At 39.3% G+C, this 26,948-nt stretch overlaps 1 protein-coding gene across 1 annotated transcript in view; it reads right to left on the reverse strand.

Annotated features, from left to right (window-relative positions):
- The window catches only part of MICAL3 (microtubule associated monooxygenase, calponin and LIM domain containing 3), a 196,879-nt gene that overhangs the window by 104,182 nt on the left and 65,749 nt on the right, over nt 1-26,948 (reverse strand). The window contains exons 2-14 of the mRNA XM_083365265.1: nt 22,822-23,201; nt 16,899-17,106; nt 15,106-15,222; nt 14,400-14,501; nt 13,603-13,758; nt 12,158-12,258; nt 8,003-8,260; nt 6,612-6,727; nt 4,812-4,938; nt 3,644-3,737; nt 2,652-2,799; nt 2,319-2,515; nt 1,125-1,237 (exon numbers count right to left, since the gene is read on the reverse strand). Coding sequence (XP_083221391.1) covers nt 1,125-1,237; nt 2,319-2,515; nt 2,652-2,799; nt 3,644-3,737; nt 4,812-4,938; nt 6,612-6,727; nt 8,003-8,260; nt 12,158-12,258; nt 13,603-13,758; nt 14,400-14,501; nt 15,106-15,222; nt 16,899-17,106; nt 22,822-23,085 — 2,001 coding nt within the window. The 5' untranslated portion in view covers nt 23,086-23,201. The remainder of the gene's footprint in view (nt 1-1,124; nt 1,238-2,318; nt 2,516-2,651; nt 2,800-3,643; nt 3,738-4,811; nt 4,939-6,611; nt 6,728-8,002; nt 8,261-12,157; nt 12,259-13,602; nt 13,759-14,399; nt 14,502-15,105; nt 15,223-16,898; nt 17,107-22,821; nt 23,202-26,948) is intronic.

A 26,948-nucleotide genomic window follows, 5' to 3' on the forward strand; every position in this document is an offset into this window, starting at 1 on the left:
AAATACTGGAAGCTGGCAAAAACATTACAACTACATTTTAGGGGGGAGGGTGTGTGTGTGTGTGTCTGCCTGTCAAGTTCAAAGCTGGACATAGTAGTCATGTGACCATTGGATGCTGCAAACAGTTATAAAGGTGAGCTGGTTGCCCCAAATTCAATCATATGGTGTGTGTGTGTGTGTGTGTGTGTTTGTATATATGTGTGTGTATGTGTTAACTTTGAAAACAAGTCATAAATAGTTAGGGGGAGTCCATTGTAACTTTGAACAATTACTAAGTGCCTGTTCATAAGTCGAGGAGTACCTGCAGTCATCCATGCAACAACCTTTCAGAGTTGATGCCATACACATCTTGGGAACTGCATTATCTCTGAAAGATATCCATGCCTATTACACATATCTATATGTATCTGTTATAGATCTGTTTGTAATTCAGAGACTACAGGTGTTTCCATTCGAAACTTCTACTTCAGTTCAAACAAGGGCCACCAGGAACCGACTCTTTTGCATACAAACCTTTAGCACCCATTTGCAAGGCTACTTTTTCTTGATTTTCAAGATATTACTGATTATCTACATGAAGCATACCTTTTACACTCATTCCACCTACTGTACACTAGCAAAGTAACCAAGTAAATAATGACAATCTTCCAGAGCGAAATAGATAAAATGAATTTTTACAGATGTGCAGACTCTAAAAAAAGCCAGTGAATGACCATCATAGTCATCATTCTAGTAGATAAGCATTGTTAGCACCAGTCACTCAGAGCTTCTCTTCCAAGCTACCCAATAACCATATGATGCTCAGAAATCATGCACCCAGCTTCACATCAAAACACAGCCCTAGGAATTCAATACAATACAAACTTGATTCTCTAACTTCCATTCAGTTGACTTTGGATACACTGGATATTTTAGTTTGGACTTCACCCTCAAACTTTGAGCAAAATCTATTATTTCTGAAATTATTTCCAACACTGAGAAAATTATGACCAATTGTTTCATTTGCATAATTACACAATGCAAATAATATAAATTTGGATTTAACAGATGTTCCTTCAAGTGGGCTATTAAATCACAACATTATGGAGATTTACGTACCTTTATTTCAAAAGCATTGTTATTACCTTTGGTGTCCGTTTCCGTGAAATGGTCTGTCCCAACTTGCTTAGGAAGGAAATTGGTGATTTGGTGTTAGTAATTAAAGCAGCTTTTTCTTCTGCATTCAGTTCCAGATTATCTATAAAAATAAGTAAAAAAATCAATGGAGGCATCACAAAGTCGGAAATCTCCCAAAGTTGGGACTTTGATGTTGGCTCTTTGTGACACAAGTATAGCTACTTCCACTGCCTATGTTTGATGGCAAACCCATAAAACCTAATCCTCCATTTAATCTTTTTTCCATTCTAGGAATTGATTTTTATTCTGATCATTTAAGATCCATAATAAGACAATATTTGCCTCCCTCAAGTAGAGAGGAGAGCATGAGGGTGGAGATGCTAAACAAGGAAGGTATTATTTTTAAAACATATTTATATATTCTTTATCTCCAAAGTTAAAACACAAGATATTATTTTTCTGTGATCAACTTATTTTCATATCCCTACTGCAAAATTACTTTAGCTTTGGCAACGCAACTACATTTTCAGATAGCATTACTACAATCCATGTGGTTAGGTGATATAAGGTACATGTTTTTCACTACAACCTGTTATTCACAGACTTGCTCTAATAGAAAGTCTTCAACTTTCTCCCTCTTGAACAGGCATGTCAAACTGCCGGCCCACGGGGCTGGATGCATCATACTGAAACCGCACCCACCCCATTGCTGACAATGGGGAAAAAGTCGTGATACGTTGCACGATGTCACGTAACGTCGCATGTTTGATATGCCTGCTCTAGAAGTTCCTACTTCTTCTATTAAGGTCACATTTTTGCCTTTAATATTAAACAGAAGCAGAACCACTTTGAACATTTTTGCGTAATTCATCAGCAGTGAAAAAATATCACAAAGGTAAAGAGCTAATCTTAATGGGAAGATACTATGATTATGACAGTAGCAGACAGATCAACCTTTTGTCTCATCACCTCAGAAATAATTCGGTCCAGAACACTTCACAAAATGATGTCTTATGAGAACAGTTGGGATTCCAGCTTGCTATATTGTATTCACTATCTTAATATGGGAAAAAAGTTAGGCAGAGAAAACCTTCTCTTTCAGCATCAAAAGAAAATAAATTTTCTTCTAGAATAGAACAAGAGCAGTCAATTCTATATTGCAACTTTCAAAGATTGTAGTAGATTCATAATATGTATCTTACCATTGGAAGGAAGAGAGTCCTTGAACATCTCATAAAATTGGGTGAGGTACATGACCATGGACAATTTGTCTGGTTCACTAACTGATGCCATATCTCTGCCCGTCATGATGGGGGATATTCCAAGCTCTTTCTCAGCAACATCAAAGGCTAGCTGATTATTCTTCTCAACATTGTATTCATCCAGAGAATCAAAATCTCTGGAAGAGAAAAATACATTTTCTAAATGATAACAAAAACTCTTATCTGCTATTGCTTAGGAAAATATAAACACCCTCTCAATTGCCTAACTGAATTTCTTCAAAAAGCCATTCACAAGCAAATTCTACTGCTTACATCAAGTCTGGACGAAATCGATGAATAATAGCACACAGTGCTAGGCCACTTTTCCAAGACATTGTAAGATCGGTTATGTTCACGCCAGCATATCCATCTGTCTGCCTCTGACACCAGCCCAGAAGTTTGCTAGAACGGGCCACAGACTCTGAAATAAACATTGTGATGCAGTATTTTAGTTTTTGATGTGACTATGCAAGTACTAGTATTCTCAATCATTTTGGTGGACAAGGGCCAGTTGTAATATTTGAGCAGGGAACTAAGAAACAAAAAATAGCTGAGGTGCATGCACATGGATAAAACTAGAGTTTGGGGCGGAATTTGACCGTTGTCTTTCTTTTTTAAAAACTATTTCTGTTTCCTAACTCAAAATGGCCTAAGAACTGTGACATCAGTCTTCAACAATCATACCTAGGAGGGATAGCTTGGGCATTGAAAATGGAACTCAAGGCAACATGAAGCCCCAGGGCTATGGGCTTTCCATCCCCATTATAAATCAATTTTATTCTAACTGGTGCTCTTCGTATATATTGGACTAAAGAATTTCATGCCAATATTGTATAACTAAAGTGCATGTTGGCCAAGAATTCTGAAGGCTGTAACACAACAATTAATAGGGCCTCACATTAGAAAAGATTGTTTATAAACTCAGAGTTACATCACTCACAAAATACCAATTTCCAGGTTTTTAGTAGCATGGCAAAACCCTCTGTCTCTCTGCTTTTAATGCACACAGAGCACTAAGGAAAATGTTTTTATTCTCGTTCCTATCCATTAAGAATGCAAGTGTACATAAGTGAATACCAAGTATATTTATAACAGCCTGAGGGTCAAAGAGATCACTAATGGCTATAACACAGCTTAAGTAAGTATCCAACCAATATTCTCTTAATGCACTATTTGAAAATGGTAGCTGGCATGGAATTCAATTTCAAATTTCCAGGAAAGGACGAAGAAAAGACAGTAACAAATGAATACATGGAACAACTTACCATTCCGTGATAACTTTGGTGTCCTAGAATTCACCAAATTTTCTATCTCCAGATGAATATCCTTCAAATCTCCTGTATCATACAAATGACGTACCTACAGCAATCCAAAAAGAGTGCACGTATCACATCAAATGTCAAGATAACAGCCAAGCAATTACCGTAATTGTTCATTGGCCAAAGAGTGGGCAAACTGTATTAAGTATTTGCAGAAAACTCACTTCTAATAGGAAGCCAGGAAGATTGATGGGTAATTATTCTTGCTTGGAATGACAGCTGTACTTATATTTTAATGCATTTGAACATTGCGTATTAATGTCTAAAAACTACCCCAAACTGTTTCCACGTTTACCTCTATAGGACACCCCAGGATTCACTGAGATCTCCCATCTAATTGTTTAATAGGACCAATGATGTTCCTCCTCCAAATCTGGATTAGGGTAGCCAGTGGCTACCACTTGTTCATACATTTTTTGGAATAAACATTACCAAAAAAAATCTGCCCACATAATTCTGAAATTATTTCCTTTTCCAACAGACCTTTTGTTTTAATTATTTGGACAGGCATATAAAATAAACAATAGTTTCCATTATTTAATATCCTTCCATGGACAGAAGTGAACATAACTACTCAAAGTCAAAAGTGATACCGAGACTTCTTTCGTGACCAGCTTTGATTTATTCTGTTCTGTTGCTGCAGCTGACATGTTATACCCATAGTGGCGAGCCTATGGCACGTGTGCCACAGGCGGCACGCAGAGCCCTCTCTGTGGGCATGCGTGCCATCGCCCCAGTCCTAGGCCTTCAGCTAGGTGTTATAAAACCTTTTCGCTTTAGGCCTCCACCTCCGTGTGCAAAAAAAAAAAAAAGTTCAATCAATCAATTTCAACTTCTTGCAGGAAAAAAAAGATCTCGCAAAGTTGGAATTGATTGATTGAACTTTTTAGTCTGACCCAGTCTGTCGTTATCACCGCAGCCATGCCCACCCGGCACCCGACGATACATAAGTGGGTTTTGGGTTGGAGTTTGGGCACTTGGTCTCTAAAAGGTTCACTGTGTTATACTGTAGCACTTCAATGCTGTATTTATATTACTTTAATGCTGTTTCTTCAACTTGTTGCATAAGGTATCCATCATATATCCTGGAACATCACAGGACAGAGTCAATTACCTGGCTTGGCCTTAGGAAATTGACATTGATGTTGGGGTATCGAGTGACAGGATCAATGCTGTATTGGCTGAAGTTCTTGCTGACATTCTCCGGTGTAGTTTGAGGCAGCAACCTATAGATGCTCTCTCTAAGAAAAATAGGACAATGATACCAGGTTTAGTGATATAAAAGACATTGACCGACATGACTTTACCTCTAAGAGCAAAACGACTATGTTCTACTGGGAGGATGGCATCTACTGTTGTGTCCCAACTACAGGTAGTCCTTGACTTACAACCATTAATTTAGTGCCCATTTGAAGTTAAAAACAGCACTGTAAGAAGTGACTTATGACCGTTTTTCACACTTATGACCGTTGCAGCACTGCCCACGTTCACATGATCAGAATTCAGATACTTGGCAACTCGTTTGTATTTATGACGGTTGCAATGTCCCAGGGTCATGTGATCACCCTTTGCGACTTTCTGACAAGCAAAATCAATGGGGAAGCCAGATTCACTAAACAACAGTATTACTAACTTAACAACTGCAGCGATTCCTTTAACAACTGTGGCAAAAATGGTCACAAAATGGGGCAAAATGCACTTAGCAACTGTCTTGCTTAGCAACAGAAATTTGGGGCTCAATTGCGGTCATAAATCATGGACTACCTCTATTTCTGTCAAATACTTTTCTGCATCTACGATAATTGCCTGATCCATAATCAAACAGCTTAAAGCTAGCATTTATATTTTCAAATTAATGAAACAGGGCCCTTTCTGAATCTTCCATATTGCAAGAGACTTCTGTGTTTAACTGGAACTCCTCTTCAGAGGTGAGTATAATAGAGAAGAAGTCATTTTGATTATGGTTACTGACTGCCAGTGAAGTATATACCAACAGAATTTTTTTTTTGCCATGCAAAGATAAGTAAAGTGGTGTCTGACAAACTGCACATTTCATGCAGTCTTCAAACCAGGACAGCGCTTTGGGTCTGTTGAGAGGAGCCAAAACTGAAAAAGGTGAGTGAGGCTAGGTTGGAATATTTAAGGGAGTTAAACAAGAGAAAAAGAGGCAATATGAATGAGCATTATGTTGTTAATTCTTTTATGAAATGAAACTTAAGGGGAGCAGGAAATAATTAATATTTAGCAAAAAGACATCCATTTAATTTGTTCCAGGTTTTTGTACTGCCATCGTTTTTCCATATTTTACCATCTCCTCCAATGTACAAAAAGTGAAGTTAATAATGCTATTGTTTAATGAAAGAAAAATGCATATTGGAAAAGAATCATTTTTAATTATACTGCTGTTTACCTCAAACTTTTTAAGATAGGTAAGTGTACTGTATAATAGCTCATTTTCAAATGATCACTTCCTGTGGGGCTTAGTGTGTTATGTGAACATAGCAATCGTGTTTTTTAACCTGAGTTTTTGGGTTTAAGAATGTTGCCAATTAGAAGCATAATTAGGCAACTTTCCCTGTGTCCACCTGATTATGTTCAGATAGTTAAGTTTAAGCCATCTTTTACCCCATGCACAAAGAGAAAAGTGTGTTATTCCTTGCTAAACTATTGTAGCTGAACACAGAAAATAACAAGTATCTCTGGATAACATATTGACTAGCACTGGGACAAATAAGAGGGCACAGAATTGACATTTAGGAAGATGCTAATAAATGCACATTCACTGCATATTTGATGAGCCTGAAGTTGCATACTCTTAGATATACAGTAGATACCTTTTAGATACATTTCCTGCTTGTGACAGCATACACATGAATGTACAAACATGCAGACAGAGAAATAGGCATTTTGTTACCTTTCTGCAAGGACCTCCAAAGGACCTGTTCCTTGGGACCAGCTTCGTACCATCCAGGCAGAGTCCATGGCAGCAAGAAAGCCTCTGGCTATTCCAGTTCCCATTGGCCAAAATGGCTGGAAGCAATCATAAAAAGGAATTGGGAGGAATAAGAGAAGGAAAAACATATTCCTTTGTATGTACACTGCAAAATTACTTTAAAACCCCAAGGGATCTGCAGGACAAGATCAGATGGGACTGCTAGAGATCACTCAAAGTCCTGGAATAATTTCCTGAAGTCCAATATTTACATCGTGAACAACCTCATTTAATGCCAAATTAAAGACTCTATATAACCATGTTTTTCATACCAATGGAATATCAAGTAGAGGACTACTTCTAATGGGGCCTTGTGCCCTAATGGGCCTTGTGTTTAAAATGTCAGAAATTCATGTCACTCCTTTTTACGCTGAAATCAAAGTTACAACAAAAGTCATTTACTCTTAAAACAACAATAATTCTAATCTCAACTGAACTGTTCATATTGCATTTCCAGTCATCTTCAGAGATATCTGTGACTCCGAAAAGCGTAAATATGCCCTCAATATATAACAACGAAATTACCTCAGATATGCACATGTGCTACTCATTTAATTTTTCAGGACAAAATGAAATTTCATTATGTTGAATAACTTAATAGTATTTGCTAAAACATATAATGTACAAGTAGTTCTCAACTTATGACCATTCATTAATGGTGGTTTAAAGTTACAATGGCCATGTAAAAATTACTTCAAAACTTGTACCTGGACTTATAACTGTTGTATCACCCCCGTGGCACAAAAAAAACCCCAGCTTAGTGTGTTCATTGGGGGACCTGGATTCACTTAACAGCCACATGATTCATTTAACAGTTATAACAATTGACATAAAATTGGGTTTGATCATGTCATGACATGACTTACAACCACACCAACTCACAACTGAAATTCGGACCCAATTTGTGGTCCTAAGTCAAGGACTATCTGTATTTCTTGGGCAAAAAAGATTTTAGAGAAGCAGAATAACTAAGCTAGACATACAGAAAAACAGTTAAAATGATAATTCAGTTCATAAGTGGGTAGCTAGGCTGCTGGAATCTATCTCCACATTCACTTATTTTCCTTAAAAACATTATTTTCATTATTTTCTGCAATTTTTAAAATCCTAGACTGGAAAACTTGAATAAAACTCAACTTTGCTTCAGGAAACGATCTACACATTTCCCCTCAGGAAAAAAGCCTATGATGGTACTTTGAAATGGTGGTACATTTTAGTAGTAAAGTGAGAATAAATATTAAAAAGAAAATAAAAAAGAAAATAGAACAAGAAAAAAAAAGAAACAGTTCAAGTAAGACATCTGGAGAACAAACCTCCAACAAACTGTCCCCAACCAATGCCACAAGCAACTGGTGGCCATTCAATTCTCGAACCATGGCTGCGTTCTCTGAGGCATACATGCACGTGAAGTCAAACATCGCAACGTCGGGCTGTCCATAGTGGTTGATGGCAAAGTCCAGCGATGGCAGCTGCTGATTAGTTGAGAAGTCAGCAGCTTCTCTGGCATAGCTGAGCAAAGCCTCCTGGTCCACATTTTCTCGTGACAGTAACAGTTCTGTATCTGCATAATCCTGCCAGGCGAAATAAAAATGAACTATGAGCTATGCACTGAAGATACAGTACAGGAGCTACGTACTAAATTACAGATAGTTGACTGATAACCATTCATTTAGTGATCATTGGAAGTTACAATGGCACCCCAAAAAAAGTGACTTGTGACCGGTTTTCACACTTATGACTGTTGCAACATCCCTATCGTCAGGTGATCAAAATTCGGATGCTTGGCAACTGGCATGTATTTGTGACAGTTGCACTGTCCTGGAGTCATGTGACAATTATTTGTAACCTTCCCAGCTGGTCTCCAAGAAGCCAGATTGTCTTCACAACTGCATGGTTCATTTAACGAGCAGTGATTCGCTTAACAACTGTGGCAAAAAAGGTTGTAAAATGGGATACTACCCACTTAACAACTGTTGCTTAGCAATGGAATTTTTGGGCTCAATTGTGGTTGTATGTCGAGGGCTACCTGTACTTTTACCTGTACTACCTGCCCAATGTTCCTTAGAGGAGCAGAAATTACAAAGGAGATCATGCAAAATCTGACTGGATAGATCCAATTATTTGCAGCACAATATACTGACATTTGAGGTGGATCTGGTGTTTCTTTGCAATGGACTGCCTTCACATTTTTCATTATGGGCCAGAACAGTCAGTTTGACTTACACAGCAGTTCATATTCATACAAAAATATGAAATGCATCGACTTCCGGTGGCGACGCGACGTCGAAAGACAGCCGTTTTCGGGCTGCCCGCTCCGCAGCTGTGTTTTTCCATCGTAAACAGCGTCTATCAGCTGTTTAGATGGATTTGAAGCCCCCTCCTCGGGAGAAGAGGAGGGGGTGAGGCCCCAGGTAGGGGTTGAGCTCTCTGGGGCCGCCTGAGCTGAGAGCTTGGGCGGCTGAAGGATGAGCCCCCCCGAAGCCTGGGTTGCTCCGAGCTGCGCAGCGCCTCTGGTCTGGGATTCTTGGAGCAGAGCCAGGCGTTAGCAACCACCCCTGCCAAAAGGAAATACTTTTGATTATCAAGATGCAGGCAGAGCGGTACAGGAGGTCAAGGTGAAGTGGACTCTTTATTTTTACTCTCTAGCTCAATGGATTTTATAGCTTTAAAGTGAAAGTGCGTAATAAGTGAAAGTGGGGGAAGATGGCGGCTAAAACTTCTAAAGCTCTTCGGAATGCGGGGTCTTCCCTGGTGCAAGAGACCTCACTGCAAGCTTTGCTTCCTCCTGCATCTCCTCCGGTATTGTCGCTTAAGGATTTACAAGACGCTCTTGGAAAGCACGCACAACTGATGTCTGATATGATGGATGAAAAGTTGAAAAAGCTGGAGGAGAAATTGGAGGAGAAAATGGAGGAGAAAATGGAGAAGAAGATGGAAGAGAAGCTGAGAGCAATGAGGGTGGACATCTTGTCTAAGGTTGTATCCGTAGCTGAATGTGTGCTACAGCTGGATATAAAAGTGGAGGATCTCAGTCAAAAGAACTCTATATTAGAAGCAAAGGTATTAGAAAATGAAAATATAAGGGATAAAATGGATGAAGAATTGAGCCTTGTTCAGTATAATCAGATGCAGAATGCTATTAGAATTAGGGGTTTAAAGGAGAATGGTAAAGAAGATTTAAAGCAGCTGATTTCTGAGGCTCTGGAAGGGGTACTGGGCCAGTCAGCATCTGAAATTGAGGGAAATATGGACAAAGTTTTTCGTGTAAATTCATGGATTGCAAGACAGAGAAAGTTACCCAGAGATGTGGTGGTCTATTTTACAAAGAGAGTAATTAGAGATGAAGTCATTCAAGCTGCTTATGATACTAATTTGGTAGTGGCTGAGCAAGAAGTTTTGGTTTTAAAAGAGATTCCTCCGAAGATCCTAAGGAGAAGGAAAGATTTCGCATTTCTAGTACAGGAACTTAAGAAACGTGATATTAAGTTCAGATGGGAGATTCCAGTTGGGTTGGTGACAACGCACGAAGGTAAAAGACATCGTTTGGTTACTGTGGCTCAGGCACGTGATTTTTATAGTAATGTGTTAAAAGCAACCCCCCTATCATTTTTGGAAGTTGCAAAAGGACACGGTGTGGGAAAGTTTCAAGATGTTGCAGACAGACAGACAGAGGACAATGGTGGTGGAGGGGATCAAGCTACAGTCTCATCGGTTGCTGCAGGAGGCCAGAAGATGACGCATGCCGCCCTAAGAAGAGCGAGACGAGAGCAAGAGCAAGACCAGCGGAAAGTTATGGAATCTTCAAAGTGTGCTTACAATGAAGATGTAGGAGGAGAGCGGTCTAAAGAAGTTTTGGGGGTCATGACAGGTGCTCCAAAAGTTTTGGGGCGTTAAGATTGCTGATTAAATTTTTAGATTAGAATGTCAATGGAGTAAAATTATTATAGAGGAGAAAGAAAGTTTTTTTTCTTTTTTTTAATATTTTATACAATTTAAGATTGATGTTATTTGCTTGCTAGAAAAGTATATTAGGGTTACGGACTTAAAATATGTGTTGAACTAAGAGTGGGTATGTAAGCTCCTAATTAATAACAAGTTGTCTTAGAGATTGCTTAAAATTTTTTTTTTTATATATACTCTTTTTATTTGAACTTTTATTTGAACTTAAGGATGATTTGGAACTGTGAGACATTTGGCGTGATACACGCAAGAACTATTTTAGATTATAGTTTAGTTTGGTTGGAGATTATTAAGATTAACAGAGATAAGCGTTTTTGGTGCGTAACTGAGAATTTGTTTGGAAATTAGAGAAAGGTGGGAGAATGCAAATAGCAGGTGAAAGTTTTTTTTTCTTTTCCCTTTTTTTTTTGAAATTAATATGAATAAGGACTGGGATTAAGAAAATTTATTTTGAGTAAAGATCTTTTTTTGTTTTCCTCTTTTTCTTCTCTACTTTATTTGTAATATTAATATTGTTTGTATTCATTTTATATGAGCTAGAGAGAGATAGAATTTATAGTTTATTGTTGATAATATAGGGGTGTTTATGTTTGTTTTTTGATTTTATGCCCTGTATTTAGCTCTGGGAAGTCGGGGGGGGGGAGGAGGGAGTGGGGGAGAGGGATAGGGGTGGGGGAGGGGGGGATTAAAGTCAAAATGTATTGTAAAACTTTTTAAATAAAAAAAAATATGAAATGCATCAATTGCTGGGGAACATGAGTGGAAGTAGACGCATCTTCCTTTATCTGTTTCTCAATCGTTCCCTGTTGTGATCTTTTTGTGACACACCACAAATCTGTATGTCTCTCCAGAGAAAGAAAAAATGGGTGCAATTCATTGTTTGAAGCTTATGCAGGAGAAAAACCCTCCATACTTTGAACAAGCTGGCAAATGACATTTAATACAATAGTATAAAAATTCTATTATTTTGAATAAATTAGAAGGAAATAATTACCAAGGACAATTGATTTCACATTGGCTGTCTTAAAACAAAAAGATATTGTTCAAATAACCCTTCCTGCGACATTGGGCTGTCCACAGTGGTTGCTGCAAGGTAAATTTCCTTCAGCAAAACAGAAAGATGGATAATTGTTCATTACAATCTGTTCTGAAGGATTATAGGGCAATGAAAACTAATATTATGATCCCCTAACCTTTTTAAGCAGGTCAATGGCCTCCTCATCAAGATATAACTGAGGACTGCCCCCGACCTCCGATCATTCCGCCGGGGCCTGAAGACCTGGCTCTTTGAGCTCTCAGGCCCAGGCTGAGGAGAAATTTTTAACTGGGGTTTTAAGTATACAGGGTCAATTTAATATTTTTTAATTTGGTTTTTTAACTTTTGTATGGTGGATTTTTTAATTCCCTGTAAACCGCCCTGAGTCCTCAGGGAATAGGGCGGTATATAAATGTAACTAAATAAATAAAATAAATAAATAAATAACTGAAGTTGCAATGAGAACACTTACATGTAATATGACCCCTTTGTCCAGCAAGCTTTGTTTTTTGGCAGTCATGACAAAATAGTGGGTATCATCTTTGTAGTAGACAATGTTCTCTAGATCAATGCCTAAAATGGAAACAAGAAAGATCAAGGGTCAAAGAATAGGACCATAAATGCTTGAGCCCAAATCAGCAAAATGAGCTAAACATTGCCACCAATAGTAGTTGTGCAGATCAATTTAGCACGTTTTTCCACTCAGCTTCAAAAGATCACTTAGAACATAACTCACAAGGTCAGGTTCTCTATAAAATTCCTTCCACTCCAATATTGGATGATTCATTTAATACTGATTCTTGGCTGTCTTTCAAAAGAACGGCTTCTGAAAGCACAAATTAGGAAGCACTTTCTTTTAAATGGTCAAAGCAGAATCATCTTCTTCCGGGCATGTCCAATTGCTTTGGACGTTGAACCCAGTAAACTGTTTTGCTTGCTGGGAAAATGACTTTGTGTACAGAGACAAATGACAACAGCTCCCAAAGCAACTGCATGAGCCAGGGGAAAAATCTGGTTCCTTTAATGGTTTTTTTAAAAAATGTTTCCTGTGTATTTCAAATAAGGCCTATCACAGCACTGGCAAAGTTCTAATGATTTCAGAAGCTTTAAGAAACCACATATGGGTAGTTCTTAACAAACATTCGAAGTCACACTTCGGGCTTGCATTTACGACCAATTGTAGTGCCTTGTAATAACACAACCATAATCTGTGACATTTGATGCTGGTTTCTGGCAAAATAATGCCTGTTCAAGAAACAACTACAGGGTCTCACTCTCTGACCATAGTAAAAATGGTCATAAAATTAAATCAGATCACATAACCCATTTAATGACTGCGACGACATACAACCAAAATTCCAGGCTCAATTGTGGTTATTGGTGGAGCAGTGGGCTAATGCCTCCTTAAGTAACACCAGCTGCCTGCAATTAGTGCAGGTTCGCATCCCACCAGGCTCAAGGTTGACTCAGCCTTCCATCCTTCTGAGGTAGGTAAAATGAGGACCCAGATTGTTGGGGGCAATAAGCTGACTTTGTAATAATGCCACTTGGGGGGGAAAGCCCTAATAAGCAGGCATATACATAGAATGAAGGCTATTGCTAAGCACATTTGATTTGTGCTTAGATTGTAAGCCGCCCTGAGTCTTTGGAGAAGGGCGGGATATAAATGGGATTAAAATAAATAAATAAAAAATAAAAAATAAATGAAGACTATCTGTTCTAGTTGCAGAAGTTCTGGTTGCCATGAATACACAAAGAAAACATTCTGTAGAAGCTGCAAAACAAGCCCCTTCTTTTAATTCATTAGTTATATGCAAACTGTAAAACTCACACCATTCATAGGCTAGGAGCATCTCTGGAACAAAGACATAATGAGATAACATTGCTTATTTCCAGCTATCAATCATTTCTACAAACCAGTTGCTTCTCGAAGATCCTGGAAAAACTTCTGGTTGAAAATGAAAGCCACACCGCTGATCTCTTCAACCTTGGCTTCAGCTGTGGTATTCCGGTTGATAAAGTTTGCCGTAATAGCAATTGCCAGCTTCCCACGGAATTCTTTTCGCCGAAACCCTACAGAACAAATACACCATGACAAAACAGGCCTCAAATTTCAAATCAACTGCCTGAGGGGGGAAAAAAGACTCTAGTTCTACATCTATAGTAATCTACCATGGATTAAATTTTCTCCCCTCCAAATGAAACTACACTATCATGTCCATATACAAAGTAATGTGTAAAGAGCTATGGAATTAATATTATTTTTTTTTGAAACACGATAAACAAATGAAACATTACAGAAAAAATACAATCCAAACAATTCCACACTTAAGTTAAATCATCACTTTGTCTGGCCTTTCTCAACTCTGCCTTATAATAATTCTGGAAGATCTTAGCTGAAAATTCTTTTCCCAGTTCCATTATCTAGGACATAAAACTGGAAAAGAACTTAATAAGGAATCTCTTGTATGCAAATAACATGCTTCAACATACAATCTATGTATCTACTATAATCTATTCTCACTGAAATGTCTCCCTGGATAAATAAAGGGCCACAAGAAAAACAGCATAATGCAGTAATAAGCAGAGGCTACAAAAGTCTTGCCTCTGTGGTCGACTTCTTTTCCTATCATCCTCAGCCACCATGGCTAACCTGGCAATAGTTGGGTTGCAGGCATGCCCTACACATCAGCATAAACATCAGCCACAGTTACCTTCCAAAGTATTTCGCCTTCCATCCCCTCCAATTATCACATCAAACTCATATTCTGACACAGGATGTGTTTTGGGATAGACCTGTGCACGCCAACCTATCCCTGTGGATAAATTATATATTAACAAAGCATGTACAAAAATGGATACAGACATGTAAATGGCTTGAACAATCAAGCAATATTTAACTAGGCCTTTCAGCATCAGCGTGGGAAGTTATCCACCTCATTATATTTGTAAACTCGAATGGTCACATACAGCCACTCCCCAAGATGGCCTGATTATACAAGAGTAGAGGTAAAGAAATCCCCATGGATCTTACTCTGCTAGCCATTGACGACTACAGGGGGCAGCGCTCATCTCTGCTTCAAGGGTCTTTGAGCCAGCACTGTCTAAAGACATTTCCGCGACCATGTGGCCAGCGGGATGTTACGGAGCAATGTTTCCCCACTGAAGGGGTATCTACTAATTTACGTGCATTTGCATGCTTTCAAACTGCTAGATTGGCAGGAGCTAGGATGAGGACGGGAGGTCACCCCGTTGTGCGATGCTCCAGTCTCAAACCTGGGCTGTCTGCTTTCCAGCTGAAAAGCCCAGTGTCTGAACCGCTGAGCCATCACGCTGCATTATATAAGAGTAATTCCTTAGATATTGTATAAAGAGCAAGACTTTCACCCAGAGTCTGCTATAAATGCCAACCCTACTTACTCTCATTCTCCTGGTCCTCTGGAGGACAGAAAAGACCTTGAAATTCCACATTGACATGGATCTCAACACCGAGGATTAAGGAGACCTTCAAGAGTATCAGCTGAAGCTGACGAATACCTGAGAAACAGAAGCATAAATAATAAAGATGAGACATTCTTCACAATTGATGCAACACTCCAAAATCTGAAAGATTGCTTGGAGAATTTGTCACTTAAAATGTAATCTAGTCAACAATATGATTAAAAGCACCTGAAAATGCTGTCTACAGAAGAACATTCCAAAGTAAGTTTCAAATGCAACTGGCCATAAATCGGACCAAAAAAAACACACCACTATTCCAAGTTCTGCTCCATTTACTCAAGATGGTCAGGAGAAAATTATTATGTGGATTTCCTTCTTGAACAACTAAGCTGACTATGGCACCTTTAGGGTTCTCTTTCAGGTAGTAACAGCTCCCAAAATAAGAGATTATTCCATGGAGAGTTGATTAAATTTTATTAAATTTGTCGTATACAGATGACAGCTACATTTCAGTCTAAAAGCATCACACTGGATCTGTTATTAACCAGAGTTTGTTGTGAATGTAAGCTGCATGTGAAATCAGAATCCACATCCCTAAAAGTGAGGGATGGCTCTTTGACACATACATTGACTAATATGGAGTCAGAGTACCCATAACTTCCAAATGCTGGCTATAAAAAGGTTTGAATACTAATTTCTATTGTTCCCAGTAGATTTTGATGAACACTTGGGATCTCCAAGAAGTCCAAGAAATTGAAGCCAAGATCCTTCAGGAAACCTGGTATTTCTGGTATACGGGTAAAACGTAGAATTTGTGCTAGGTTTTTTGACTTCTGTTTTCTGTGCTGTTCTAATCCTCATTTTCTTTATATCTGTAAACATCCTGGACATGGGTGTTTAATTTCAACTCTCATTTATGCTGCAGGCTATGTTGATGAAGATATAACTTTTTTCAAAAAGAAACTTATGATCTACAATATTTGTGACAGACACCACCACCTGCTGGTCTGTTCAGAATACTGCATTATCTTCTGGAATATTATTTCTTAATGAATTTGTAAGGTGTCGCATTACCATGAACTGGGGTTTCCTGAATCTATTTTCTCCCATACTAAATGTTATCATTTTAATACTTGCAAGAAAAAAACACCCAATTTTTCATTTTACTTTATAAGAGCTTGATTTTCTTTGTTTTCTGTGAGATTGACTGAGGTAAAGGGGAATCTTCTAATCACCACATCTCTATGATATATAACCAGGTAGAAATTATTTCATCTTTCGTATTGTTATCTTTTAAGCACCAGAAAGGCAACATAGGGTACAAGATCCTGCTCCACTCTCTCCCACTGGACTTATAGTATAGATGCCAGGTGATAAGCTTTCTGAATAATAGTAGGTAGCAACAGGAAACACACAGCTGCTATCACAATGCAAAGCAGGGGGCTAGAGAATGAGAACCCAATTGAGTTTTGGGATAGGAGGCCTGAAACCTCCCTTGTGGATCTCAGCATCACTCCTGGAATAAAAGCATACTTCTGATTTTTTAAAGAAGATTTTATTAAAGGTGGTGGTATATGTATAAAAAATAAACTTCCAAATTTTAAATTACTCATGCTTTCTCCTCAACTATGCCTTATGCTTAGACTTTCACACTAGCACCTCGTTCTTGTCTACCTCATCCATGAAACCTGACACAATCTATTTGTCCTCAACCTTTACTATGGTGACATCATATATACTATCCACTCCTTCCAACTGCAAGTGGTCCTTACTGATATGGTCGATGGCTCCTGCACAAAATTTGCCATAGAACTTTTTGGCGCCAAGGCCTCTCAAGTCATGAATGGTGAACGGCCACAGATGCAGAACATTGTTGCGGGAGAAGGCATCACGCTTTTCTATCACCACCACCTTTGCTCCTAAAAAGGAGAGATCAATGGCTGTCCGAAGGCCACAGGGTCCAGCCCCAATAATGAGACACTAGGAGAGAAGGAAAGAACAGGCATTATTATGCACACATGAACAGACTTTCTATGAATCAAAAAACTAGGGAGGTATTGAAGCAGATAAAGGTAAAGGTTCCCCCGCATATGCGTGTTAGTCATTTCCAACTCTAGGGGCGGGTGCTCATCTCCGTTTCAAAGCCAAAGAGCCAGCGCTTGTCCGAGGACGTCTCCGTGGTCATGTGGTGGGTGCGCCTGCCCTTTGGAACCAGCTGCCCGTGGAGCTGAGGACTGCCCCCGTCCTCCGTTCATTCCGCCGGGACCTGAAGACCTGGCTCTTCGAGCTCTCTGGCCCAGGCTGAGAATTTTAATTTTAATTTTAATTGGGGGCTTTTACCTTTTCAGGGACTGTTGTAATTTTTTAAATCGTTTTTAACTTTTGTGTTTCTTGTTTTAATTATCCTGTAAACCGCCCTGAGTCCTTCGGGAAAGGGCGGTATACAAATCTAAATAAATAAATAAATAAATAAATAAATAAATAAATAAATAAATAAATAAATAAATAAATAAATAAATAAATAAATAAATGTGGCTGGCATGACTAGACGCCAAAGGTGCACAGAACGCTGTTCCCTTCCCACCGTAGTGGTCCCTATTTTTCTACTTGCATTTTTACGTGCTTTCGAACTGCTTGGTTGGCAGAAGCTGGGACGAGTAGCAGGCGCTCACTCTGCTACGCGGCATTCGGGATTCGACCCGCCAAACTGCCGACCATCTGATCGACAAGCTCAGTGTCCTAACTCACTGAGCCACTGCATCCCATTGAAGCAGACAGTGAAGACTATTTGTATCCTAAATATCCTAAATAAGCTTCCCAGAGTTACTGCTGCAAAACAGTGTCATAGCTTCAGTCTGAACACTTACAATAACAACAAATCTAGTCCTTTTCAAAGCTCCACTTACCTGCATCAAGGAACTGCAGGATTTCAGACCACAAGTTCCACTACAACATAGTTTTGTTAACTTAGAAAAGTTAATGCTACCTGCATGCATATGCTGCTTTGCAAAAATAATGCAGTTCTACAACATGTAGGGACACGGTGGCTCAGTGGGTTAGGACGCTGAGCCTGTCGATCAGAAGGTTGCCAGTTTGGCGGGTCGAATCCTGAGGATGCTGAGCTTGTCGATCAGAAGGTTGCCAGTTTGGCGGGTCGAATCCCGAACCTAGCAGTTCGAAAGCACGTAAAAATGCAAGTAGAAAAATAGGGACCACTACGGTGGGAAGGTAACAGCGTTCCATGTGCCTTTGGCGTGTAGTCATGCCGGCCACATGACCACGGAGATGTCCTCGGACAAGCGCTGGCTCTTCGGCTTTGAAACGGAGATGAGCACTGGCCCCTAGAGTTGGAAACAACTTGCACGCATTTGGGGGGGAACCTTTACCTTTACCTTTACAACATGTAAGCCATTTGGCACAGAAACAGATGGGATTCCAAATAAGCAGTTAGTAGACTTCCAATTCAGACATCAGAGCATTTTGGGAGAAGTAAAGCTCAGTGGCAGAAGCCTAAAAATTCTTACAAGTTGCAGATGTTCAGGAAGATTATTGCCTGAGTTGTACTTATATTTTCCTTTACAATAATCCTGCAGCTTCAAGTGAGACCCTCTACAAAATTTCAAGCAAGTTCCAAGACACCACAATTAAAACCAAACCAGGCCATGGATGGCTGAATTAAAACAGCAGGAAACTGGTAGCTTGTGGGCTAAATGAAGTACCCACCTGTGGGTACCATCTCAAAATTCAGGAAGACTACCAAATTAGCTTGCTTCTCAAAGGAATCCCTTCCCCCTCCCCTTCTAACTAAGTTAAAACATTTTAGCTCTGCTCTTTCCAGGGAGAACATCTGGTTAGCCACCTGCAGCTGTCCAGAAGCTCCAATTACGCCCTCCAAGAGGTCAAACGGGCATACAGCTGTGCAACTTGATGGAGCAAAACATATAACTTCAGAGGTCACATAGCTCTGGAATGACTCCCCTTATCCAGATCAGTCCCTGAAAATTTGCAGGGGGGAACAAATTATGGAGAAAGGTTCCAAGTCCCATCTTAGTTGCACTAGTTTTTATTTGCAGAGGAGTTTTAAGATGAGATAAGAAGATAACCTTTACTGTCATTTTTTTTTACTGTGAACACAACGGCACACATCAAAAATGAAATTTAGTTGCCCGCTCTCAAAGTGAAACACATACATGACACACACCTAAACATACTATATATTATACAGCATAGGTATAGCCCCACACCCCTACATATACATAACAAATAAATATTAAATACTGTCCATCTTTAATCAAGTATTAAGGGCAACCCACATCTACAGCCAGAAGTACAGATAGTCCTTGACTTACAACCATTTAGTGACCGTTTGAAGTTACAACGGCACTAAAAAAAGTAACTTATAATTCCTTTTCACATTTACAACCATTGCAGCAGCCCCAAGTTCACACAATCCAAATTCAGACGCCAGGCAACCGACTCATTTTTACGACGGTTGCCATGTCCCAGGATCACCTTTTGTGACCTTCCGGCAAGAAAAATCAATAGGGAAGCCAGATTCAGTTAACAATTATGTTGCTAACTTGACAACTTCAGTGATTCACTTAACAAACTATGGCAAGAAAGGTCGCAAAATGGGGCAAAATTCTGTTGCTTAGCAACAGAAATTTGGGGTTGAACTGTGATCTTAAGTCGAGGACTACTTATAACTACACACACACACACACACACACACACACATATTAGAACCCTGTTTCTGCTGCATATGCAGACCACATTACAGATTTGAACCTCAAACCCTCCCTGTCTTATTCTCTTTTGCCTCTTGGTATTACTAGAATGAAACAAAATTGATGGGAGATATTTATCCAAAACAACAAAGACATCTGACATTATCACAGCAAATATCCATATAAGCAAATGTCTATATGGAGATTGATTCTCAAACATCCAGGTCACAGTTGTCCCAAAGGTGCTTTTTTCAAGAGGCAACTGGACTTTGTTTTTCTTTCAAGACGTTTCACTTCTCATGCAAGAGAACTGACGAAGTTTCTTGAGTGAGAAAGCGACAAGAGAACTGACGAAGTTTCTTGAGTGAGAAAGCGAAACGTCTACACAGAAAAACAAAAAAGTCCAGTTGCCTCTTGAAAAAGTACCTTTGGGACATATAAGCAAATGCGGTGGGACCAACCATGGCTCAGCGTTACAAAGGAAATACTGCATTTACTCAAAAAACGGATGGTCCTAAATTTAAGATGATCCCACAGAAGGGAGATTAGACAAAGAAATCAGAATGAATTAAAAGCAAGCAGAAAATTCCTGTGGTTTGCCTAGTTTTTACATCTTGGCATCAACTTGGGTTACTGGTTTTAATCTGAGATCAGACCTGGGGATTTTTCCATCCACCCCTCAAATGTGTGCAAATATACCTAGAGAACTCATGCTCTTTAAACAAACAAACAAGGACCACCTGGGACATAAAAGAAGAAGAAAAACGTACAATTGCAATTAATGGTCTGTAAATCAAGACACCACCTTTACAAAATAAAGTGATCTCCATCTTTTATTATTTTTTTATTTTTATTACATTTATATCCCGCCCTTCTTGGAAGACTCAGGGCGGCTTACAAGCTTAGCAGTAGCCTTCATTCTATGTGTATGCTTGCTTGTTAGTGCTTTCACACACACCCCAAGCGGCATTATTACAAAGTCAGCTTACTGCCCCCAACAATCTGGGGCCTCATTTTTACCTACCTCGGAAGGATGGAAGGCTGAGTCAACCTTGAGCCTGGTGGGACTCGAACCTGCACTAATTGCAGGCAGCTGGTGTTACTTAAGGAGGCATTAGCCCACTGATCCACCAAGGCTCATCTTCACACACCATTCCTTCTTGCATACCCAAAATATTTTCAGAAACATACGACACAGACACAAACACCCTTCCCTCCATCATTTAGCACAGGGGTCTCCAAAATTGGCAACTTTAAGACTTGTGGACTTCAACGCCCAGAATTCACCAGACAGCAAGCTGAGGAATTTTGGGAGATGAAGTCCATAAAAGACCCCCTAATTTAGGCAAAACAGTTTAAAAAGGGGGAGAAGTAAGTCAAAAGGGTGTAGTGCCCCAGGACCAGAGGAAGAAAGTAACTGAATGCAATGGAGGTTGGATTAGAAGACCTCTAAGGTCTCTTTCAACTTTATGATTCTATTAAAAAAATGCCACGGGAGAGAAACAATATAGGGAAAAAAATCTGGAAACCACAGGAAAATACCCCCTCCAGTTAATTTTCAGCCTAATCTTCAAAGGCACGGTGTTTCGTGTTTACAGTCCCTTTTATCTCCTGCCTGTTCCTTTGTTTTCAAACAGCTCTTCTTATCATTAGAATGTAAGAGAACTGCTTCATTTCTCTTTCTATTTTTTTGGGGGGGGGGGAAGAAAACATCTGTCTTCCTCTTGGGGGATCATGACCCTTGATTCATTTCATTTAGGGAGACATATTTGGATATGCCTCATTAAGCTACCAGGCAGCCAGAATAGAAACCATAAGGCTAAAAAGTTGGATATTGACAAACGATGCGCAGATGGTCCCCAAAGCACACAGTGAACTGTACACAGCTTAGGAACCTGTCGTAACTGCACATAAGGAATAGAAGCAGACACAGCTGCTGACCATTTCTCTCCTCATGGCTGGTACAAGGCAGGCCACATGCTCAAGTGAATCATTGCTTAAATATGACTTTGTTTGACAGAACCCAGAAAAGTTACTAGATTTGCTGACAGAAGTGGGAGTCTAGATCAAGAAAGTCAGGCACTGAAGTTTAACCGACGCTTTCAGAGACTAACGTCACTTTATACCATTTTATATAAAACTGGTGACTTGTTTATTCAAGAGAGCCTTCTTAAGATCAAAATCCAAATAGAATTTTTTAAAAAAATAAAATAAACACTTTCTTGTCTAATGTATTGCTAAGTGGCCTAATATCTTCTGCCGAATGTTTTTTTTTTCTTCTCAAAACGTAAACAGATTTTTCCCTGTTTGACTGGAATGAAGTAAGAGAGAAATTGGTGATGAACTTAAAAAGAAAAAAGCAATTTGCAGGACATTAAACGGGGGACTGACTTGTTCACTGCTCTAAACCAGTTCTTCTCAATCTTAGCAACTTTATAGATGGTTGGACCTCAACACCCAGACTTCCCCAATTGGTATGCTAGCTGAGAAATTCTGGGAGTTGAAGACCAACCATTTAAAAGTTGCTTGAGCTGAGGAACGCTGCTCTAAGCAAACACTGGCTTTGGGGGAGCCAACCATCATTTTAAGTGGCATAATAGATGCAATGGGAACAAACCAGCATTTGTAATAGTTATTTCATCTATTCATGTACATTACTCAAGCAAAACCATGAGTAACTGCCAATGAAGGCAGTCATGTATCAGGCTGTTAACTGAACACAAACCCAGATGAGCAAACAGCACAAACAAGCAAGCATAAGCCATCAGGGTCTTTCCTTTTTAAGGAGGGAATCTGAACATTACAAAGAACATAGTTCAGCTCAATTTAGCAAAACATGGACCAATGCTTTGGGAAAATAAAGTTTGTTGCTTTATGTTCATCCACACATAATTAACTACATATAGCGTACAGAAGCCATTCTTGTAAGTAGGAGTCAAAGAAACGTAAGCCATTTTTCCATGCTCACCTTTGTGTTGGTGCACACTTTCCCCTTCCTATAGTCTTTGTGGCAGCCCCTCTTATCCAACTTGGCCCAAAGAGCTTTTGCTTTCCAATAACTGAGCTTGGATTTGAGCTTGTGGTAGAAAGTACGATAATCCCTGGGCTTCAGCTCCAAATAATCACAGAGCTCTTGAAAGGCTTTTAGAGTTCCTTTGCAAGTGGAAGCCTGGACAAATCGGTCAAAGAGGACGTGGGCCTGGTTCATCTTTCCATTAATCCCCTCCTCCATGCTTCCAGTTCAGCCAGGGGACCCCCGGACAGCTGATACGTTCCAGTCTACCTGTCTTCTGGTCCAGTATTTTGCTCATCAATAATTGCTTCTTTTACTCCATAAACATAATTAATCTAGACAAAGGAAAAGAAAAAAGATTACTAGATAGGCACAGATGAATTTATATCTACATTCACATCTTGTTATTGGCATAAAAAACCCACTCAGTTTATATCTGCTAAACAGAGGGAAGGGCACAGAAAGGTCCATTCTGAATAATAAAACCATATGTGCTGCCTTCTATCACATCCTTAATTTCATCAAGCAGAGATTTCATGTTTTTAGCAAAATACATGTTAGGAATTCTGTTTTTAAGGAAGACTTTTAAAAAAATGCTTCGTGAGCTCTATCGATCTCTACATCATTCGTCCATCATTAGTAAATCCACAATGCATTACTGTATCTAGGAGTTTTCTCTCTGTAGAAGAGTTAAGCCTGCCTACCTCTTCCTCCAAAATGAAAGCAATCATGGAAAGCCGCACAACTATCAACGAAAAGTGTACTTCCAAAACATATATAGTGTACTTCTTCCCCTGCTTCTTACTACACATCTTATTTTGGTCTATCAGTTTCAGTCTCTGAGCAAATGAGGTTCTGTGAGGAAAATAAGCAGAGCTAAAACAACTACTTCTATGTAGACTCTATAGTAGTCATTCTGCTGCTCCCTGATACCCTTTCAGGAAGGGTCACAAAGTGTCACAAAGTCAAGGAAATAAATAGATTAACGTTTCTCCATTTTAATTTCTAATACAATAAATATTGAAAGATATGTCACATAAAACCAAAGTCTTCAGGACCCTCAGTTAATTTTAAGAATATAAATGTATCAATCAAGGATAATATTTGTAGCTCAAGGTTGAAATGAGGGGTCCTTGGAGCTCTCTGAACTCAGTTGTTTTCCTACAAATGGTTCATTATCCAAACTTGGTAACATCATCAGTGCTAGTCATGATGATGTTACCTAATTTGGGTAATGAAATTCTGCAAGAAAGAACCAAGTTCAGAGAGCACCAAGGATCCCTCAGAATGTATAGGGCAGGGGTAGGCAACCTCGGCTCTTTTATGACTCATGGACTTCAACTCCCAGTCCATGAGTCATAAAACAGCCGAGGTTGCCTACCCCTGGTATAGGGTCTTAAAACCAAAATGTCTGAGAACAGCTGTTTTATGGCCCTCCAAGAAGAGCTGTTTTCACAACCTGAGGCAGGACAAAGAAGAAAAAGGAACAAAGAAATGCTGTGAAATCAATGGGATTTGCATGTAGCCAACTCTGATTATACATCACAAGAGAAGCGTGACAGGGATTACAGCAGGGGTCTTCAAACTTGGTCCTTTTATGACTTGTGGACTTCAACTCCCAGAATTCCTCAGCTAGTATACCTGGCTGAGGAATTCTGGGAGCTGAAGTCCACAAGTCATAAAAGGGCCAGGTTTGAAGACCCCTGGATTACAGAATACAGAGTAACAGAGTTGGAAGGGACTTTGGGGGTCTTTTCATTCACCCCCCCCTGCTGAAGCAGGAAACCCTATACCATTTCAGACAAATAGTTGTCCAATACTTTTGGAGGCAAGCCATTCCAATGATTATTTGTTCTAACTGTCAGGAAATTTCTCCTTAGTTCTAGGTTGCTTCTCTCCTGAATTAGTTTCCATCCGTTGCTTCTTGTCCTGCCTTCAGGTGCTTTGGAGAATAGGTCGACTCCCTCTTCTTGATGGCACCCCTTAGATTTTGGAACACTGCTTCATGTCACTCCTAGTCCTTCTTTTCATTAAACTAGACATTATAAATTATATCCAGCAGCATTCATATAATAAACTACCAGCAAAATCTTTTTAGGAATGTATAAGCAAAGAAGATGTTGCCATAAGTGTGCTTTAGGTCAAATATGCTGCTTAATTTTGGTCAGTGCAATTATGATTTACAAATCAACTTCAAATTACGGTGTTACATGGGTTATGGCCGACACTTGGAGTCAGTATATCTTCAGACATAATGCTTAACTATAGTTACACAACTATTAGAATATATACCTACATATAGCCACTAACATCATGAGGCATTTGGTTTTTTAATACCATATTTAAGGAATATATTAAAATAGCAAAGGATGCATTGAGCCTCCCAGGCAGAGCAACCTCCACAAATGATGGGCTTGTTATTTGTTCTGGACCAAACTCCCTTTTGACTCGCAATATGTGCCGGTTGAAAAACCAAAGATTATATACATTACAGAGCCAGCAATCCAATTCTACCCACTTAATATGGTTTAAAAATGAGTTAGCCATGCTGCATATCCCACCCACTTCCTGAAACAAATCCTAGACTAATTACATGACAGATTAGCTATTGTCTATTGTCCAGACATAGAAGTGCAGCTGTGTTGAATAAACTCCCCAAGCACTACCTTTCCATTGTCTCCCTCTTTAAAGGCATCAAGGTATTGAGGAACCTTAGATGTAAGCCTTAGATGTTTCATGAATACCATTGTGCATCCTGGCTTTCATTTAGCATGAAGTGCAAACTGGCTTTTGCAGCAAAGGTGGGAAATCTGTAACAAGAGGGCTGCTTGAGCCTGGGGTGTGGGAGGGGTCAAAGATGTCTGCAACAGCACAAAATCTAATCCCTTTGGTATATGTGTCATATACTCACATATAAAAAGGGCAAGGCTTCAACTGCTTGGGTATCACCATAACTTTCTGGATGACTCTAACTTGAGGACTATAGAGCCATCTCTGACAAGCGCTGAAAATGTGGTTTTCTAGCACTCTGAGTCAGGAAACATGTGAAAACTATAATATAGGTCTTAAAATAGTCTCAGCCAAACTTTAGAAAGCTCTAACTATTCTCCCAATCTCTGGAAGATAAAAATAAAAAATCTTTTAAGCTATCCATCTGCATAATGACTCCACCCACTATGGGTATGAGACTTCTCTGAAATATGTGGCCTGCAGCTACCAAACAATTGTCCATCCTTGCTTCAGGTTTTAACACTTCAATATTTGTAAGTCAAATCACTACGATTGATAGGGTTGACTACGGCTTGAAAATCCTGGTTCAGCATTGACACAAAGGCAGCACTATGTCCCTTTATCAGAGGGACACTTTTTATTTCCATGCAAAGTATACTTTGTACACCTAATGTATACAAAAACAAATGCTTAAAGCTGTGCAAAACATTCAAAAGAGCTCTTTCAAAAGACTCCTCTTTTGGAAACATTAAAGCATCTGCATCCTTTTAAAGTTTCATGTGCTGGTTTAGCAGATGTCTCCACATTTGTGTCCAGGTGCAAATAACCTTTCCACTGGGACTCCCAGGCAGGTGAAGTAGTTGTGCATGTATATGTAAGAAAAGGCAACCAGAGACAACTTTTGAAGCAGTGATACAAACTGTGTAACGATGCAGCTGTGCTAATGCTGCGAATAAAACTGCTCAGTTGCATGGCCATGGTCTGCAAAGCTTGTTTTTCAAATGCTGTGTATAGCACAAATAGTCATCACTATAAAGCCACTAACAAGTGAGCAAAACATAAACAGCAGCTATCTGTTTCCTCTCTTCTGACAATTGTTGATAATCTAAGGTAAAAACCCATTTTTTTAAAAAAAATATAAACAGAGACCAATTATTATTATTATTATCATTTAAATGTGTTTGCCCTGTTTCGAAAGATTCTGGGCAATAACAAAAACAACAATAATAAAGAACTCTGGGCAAGTACCGTATTCTAAATCTTCTGATCCCTACTAAAGAATGTGTCTTCTCAGAAACCCTATCTGCATGTATTTCCAAACCTCTTTAGCGTGCCAAGTTACATTTATGCTC

The sequence above is a fragment of the Vipera ursinii genome (genome assembly GCF_947247035.1).
Source record: "Vipera ursinii genome assembly, chromosome: 6".
In the NCBI taxonomy this organism is placed as follows: Eukaryota; Metazoa; Chordata; class Lepidosauria; order Squamata; family Viperidae; genus Vipera; species Vipera ursinii.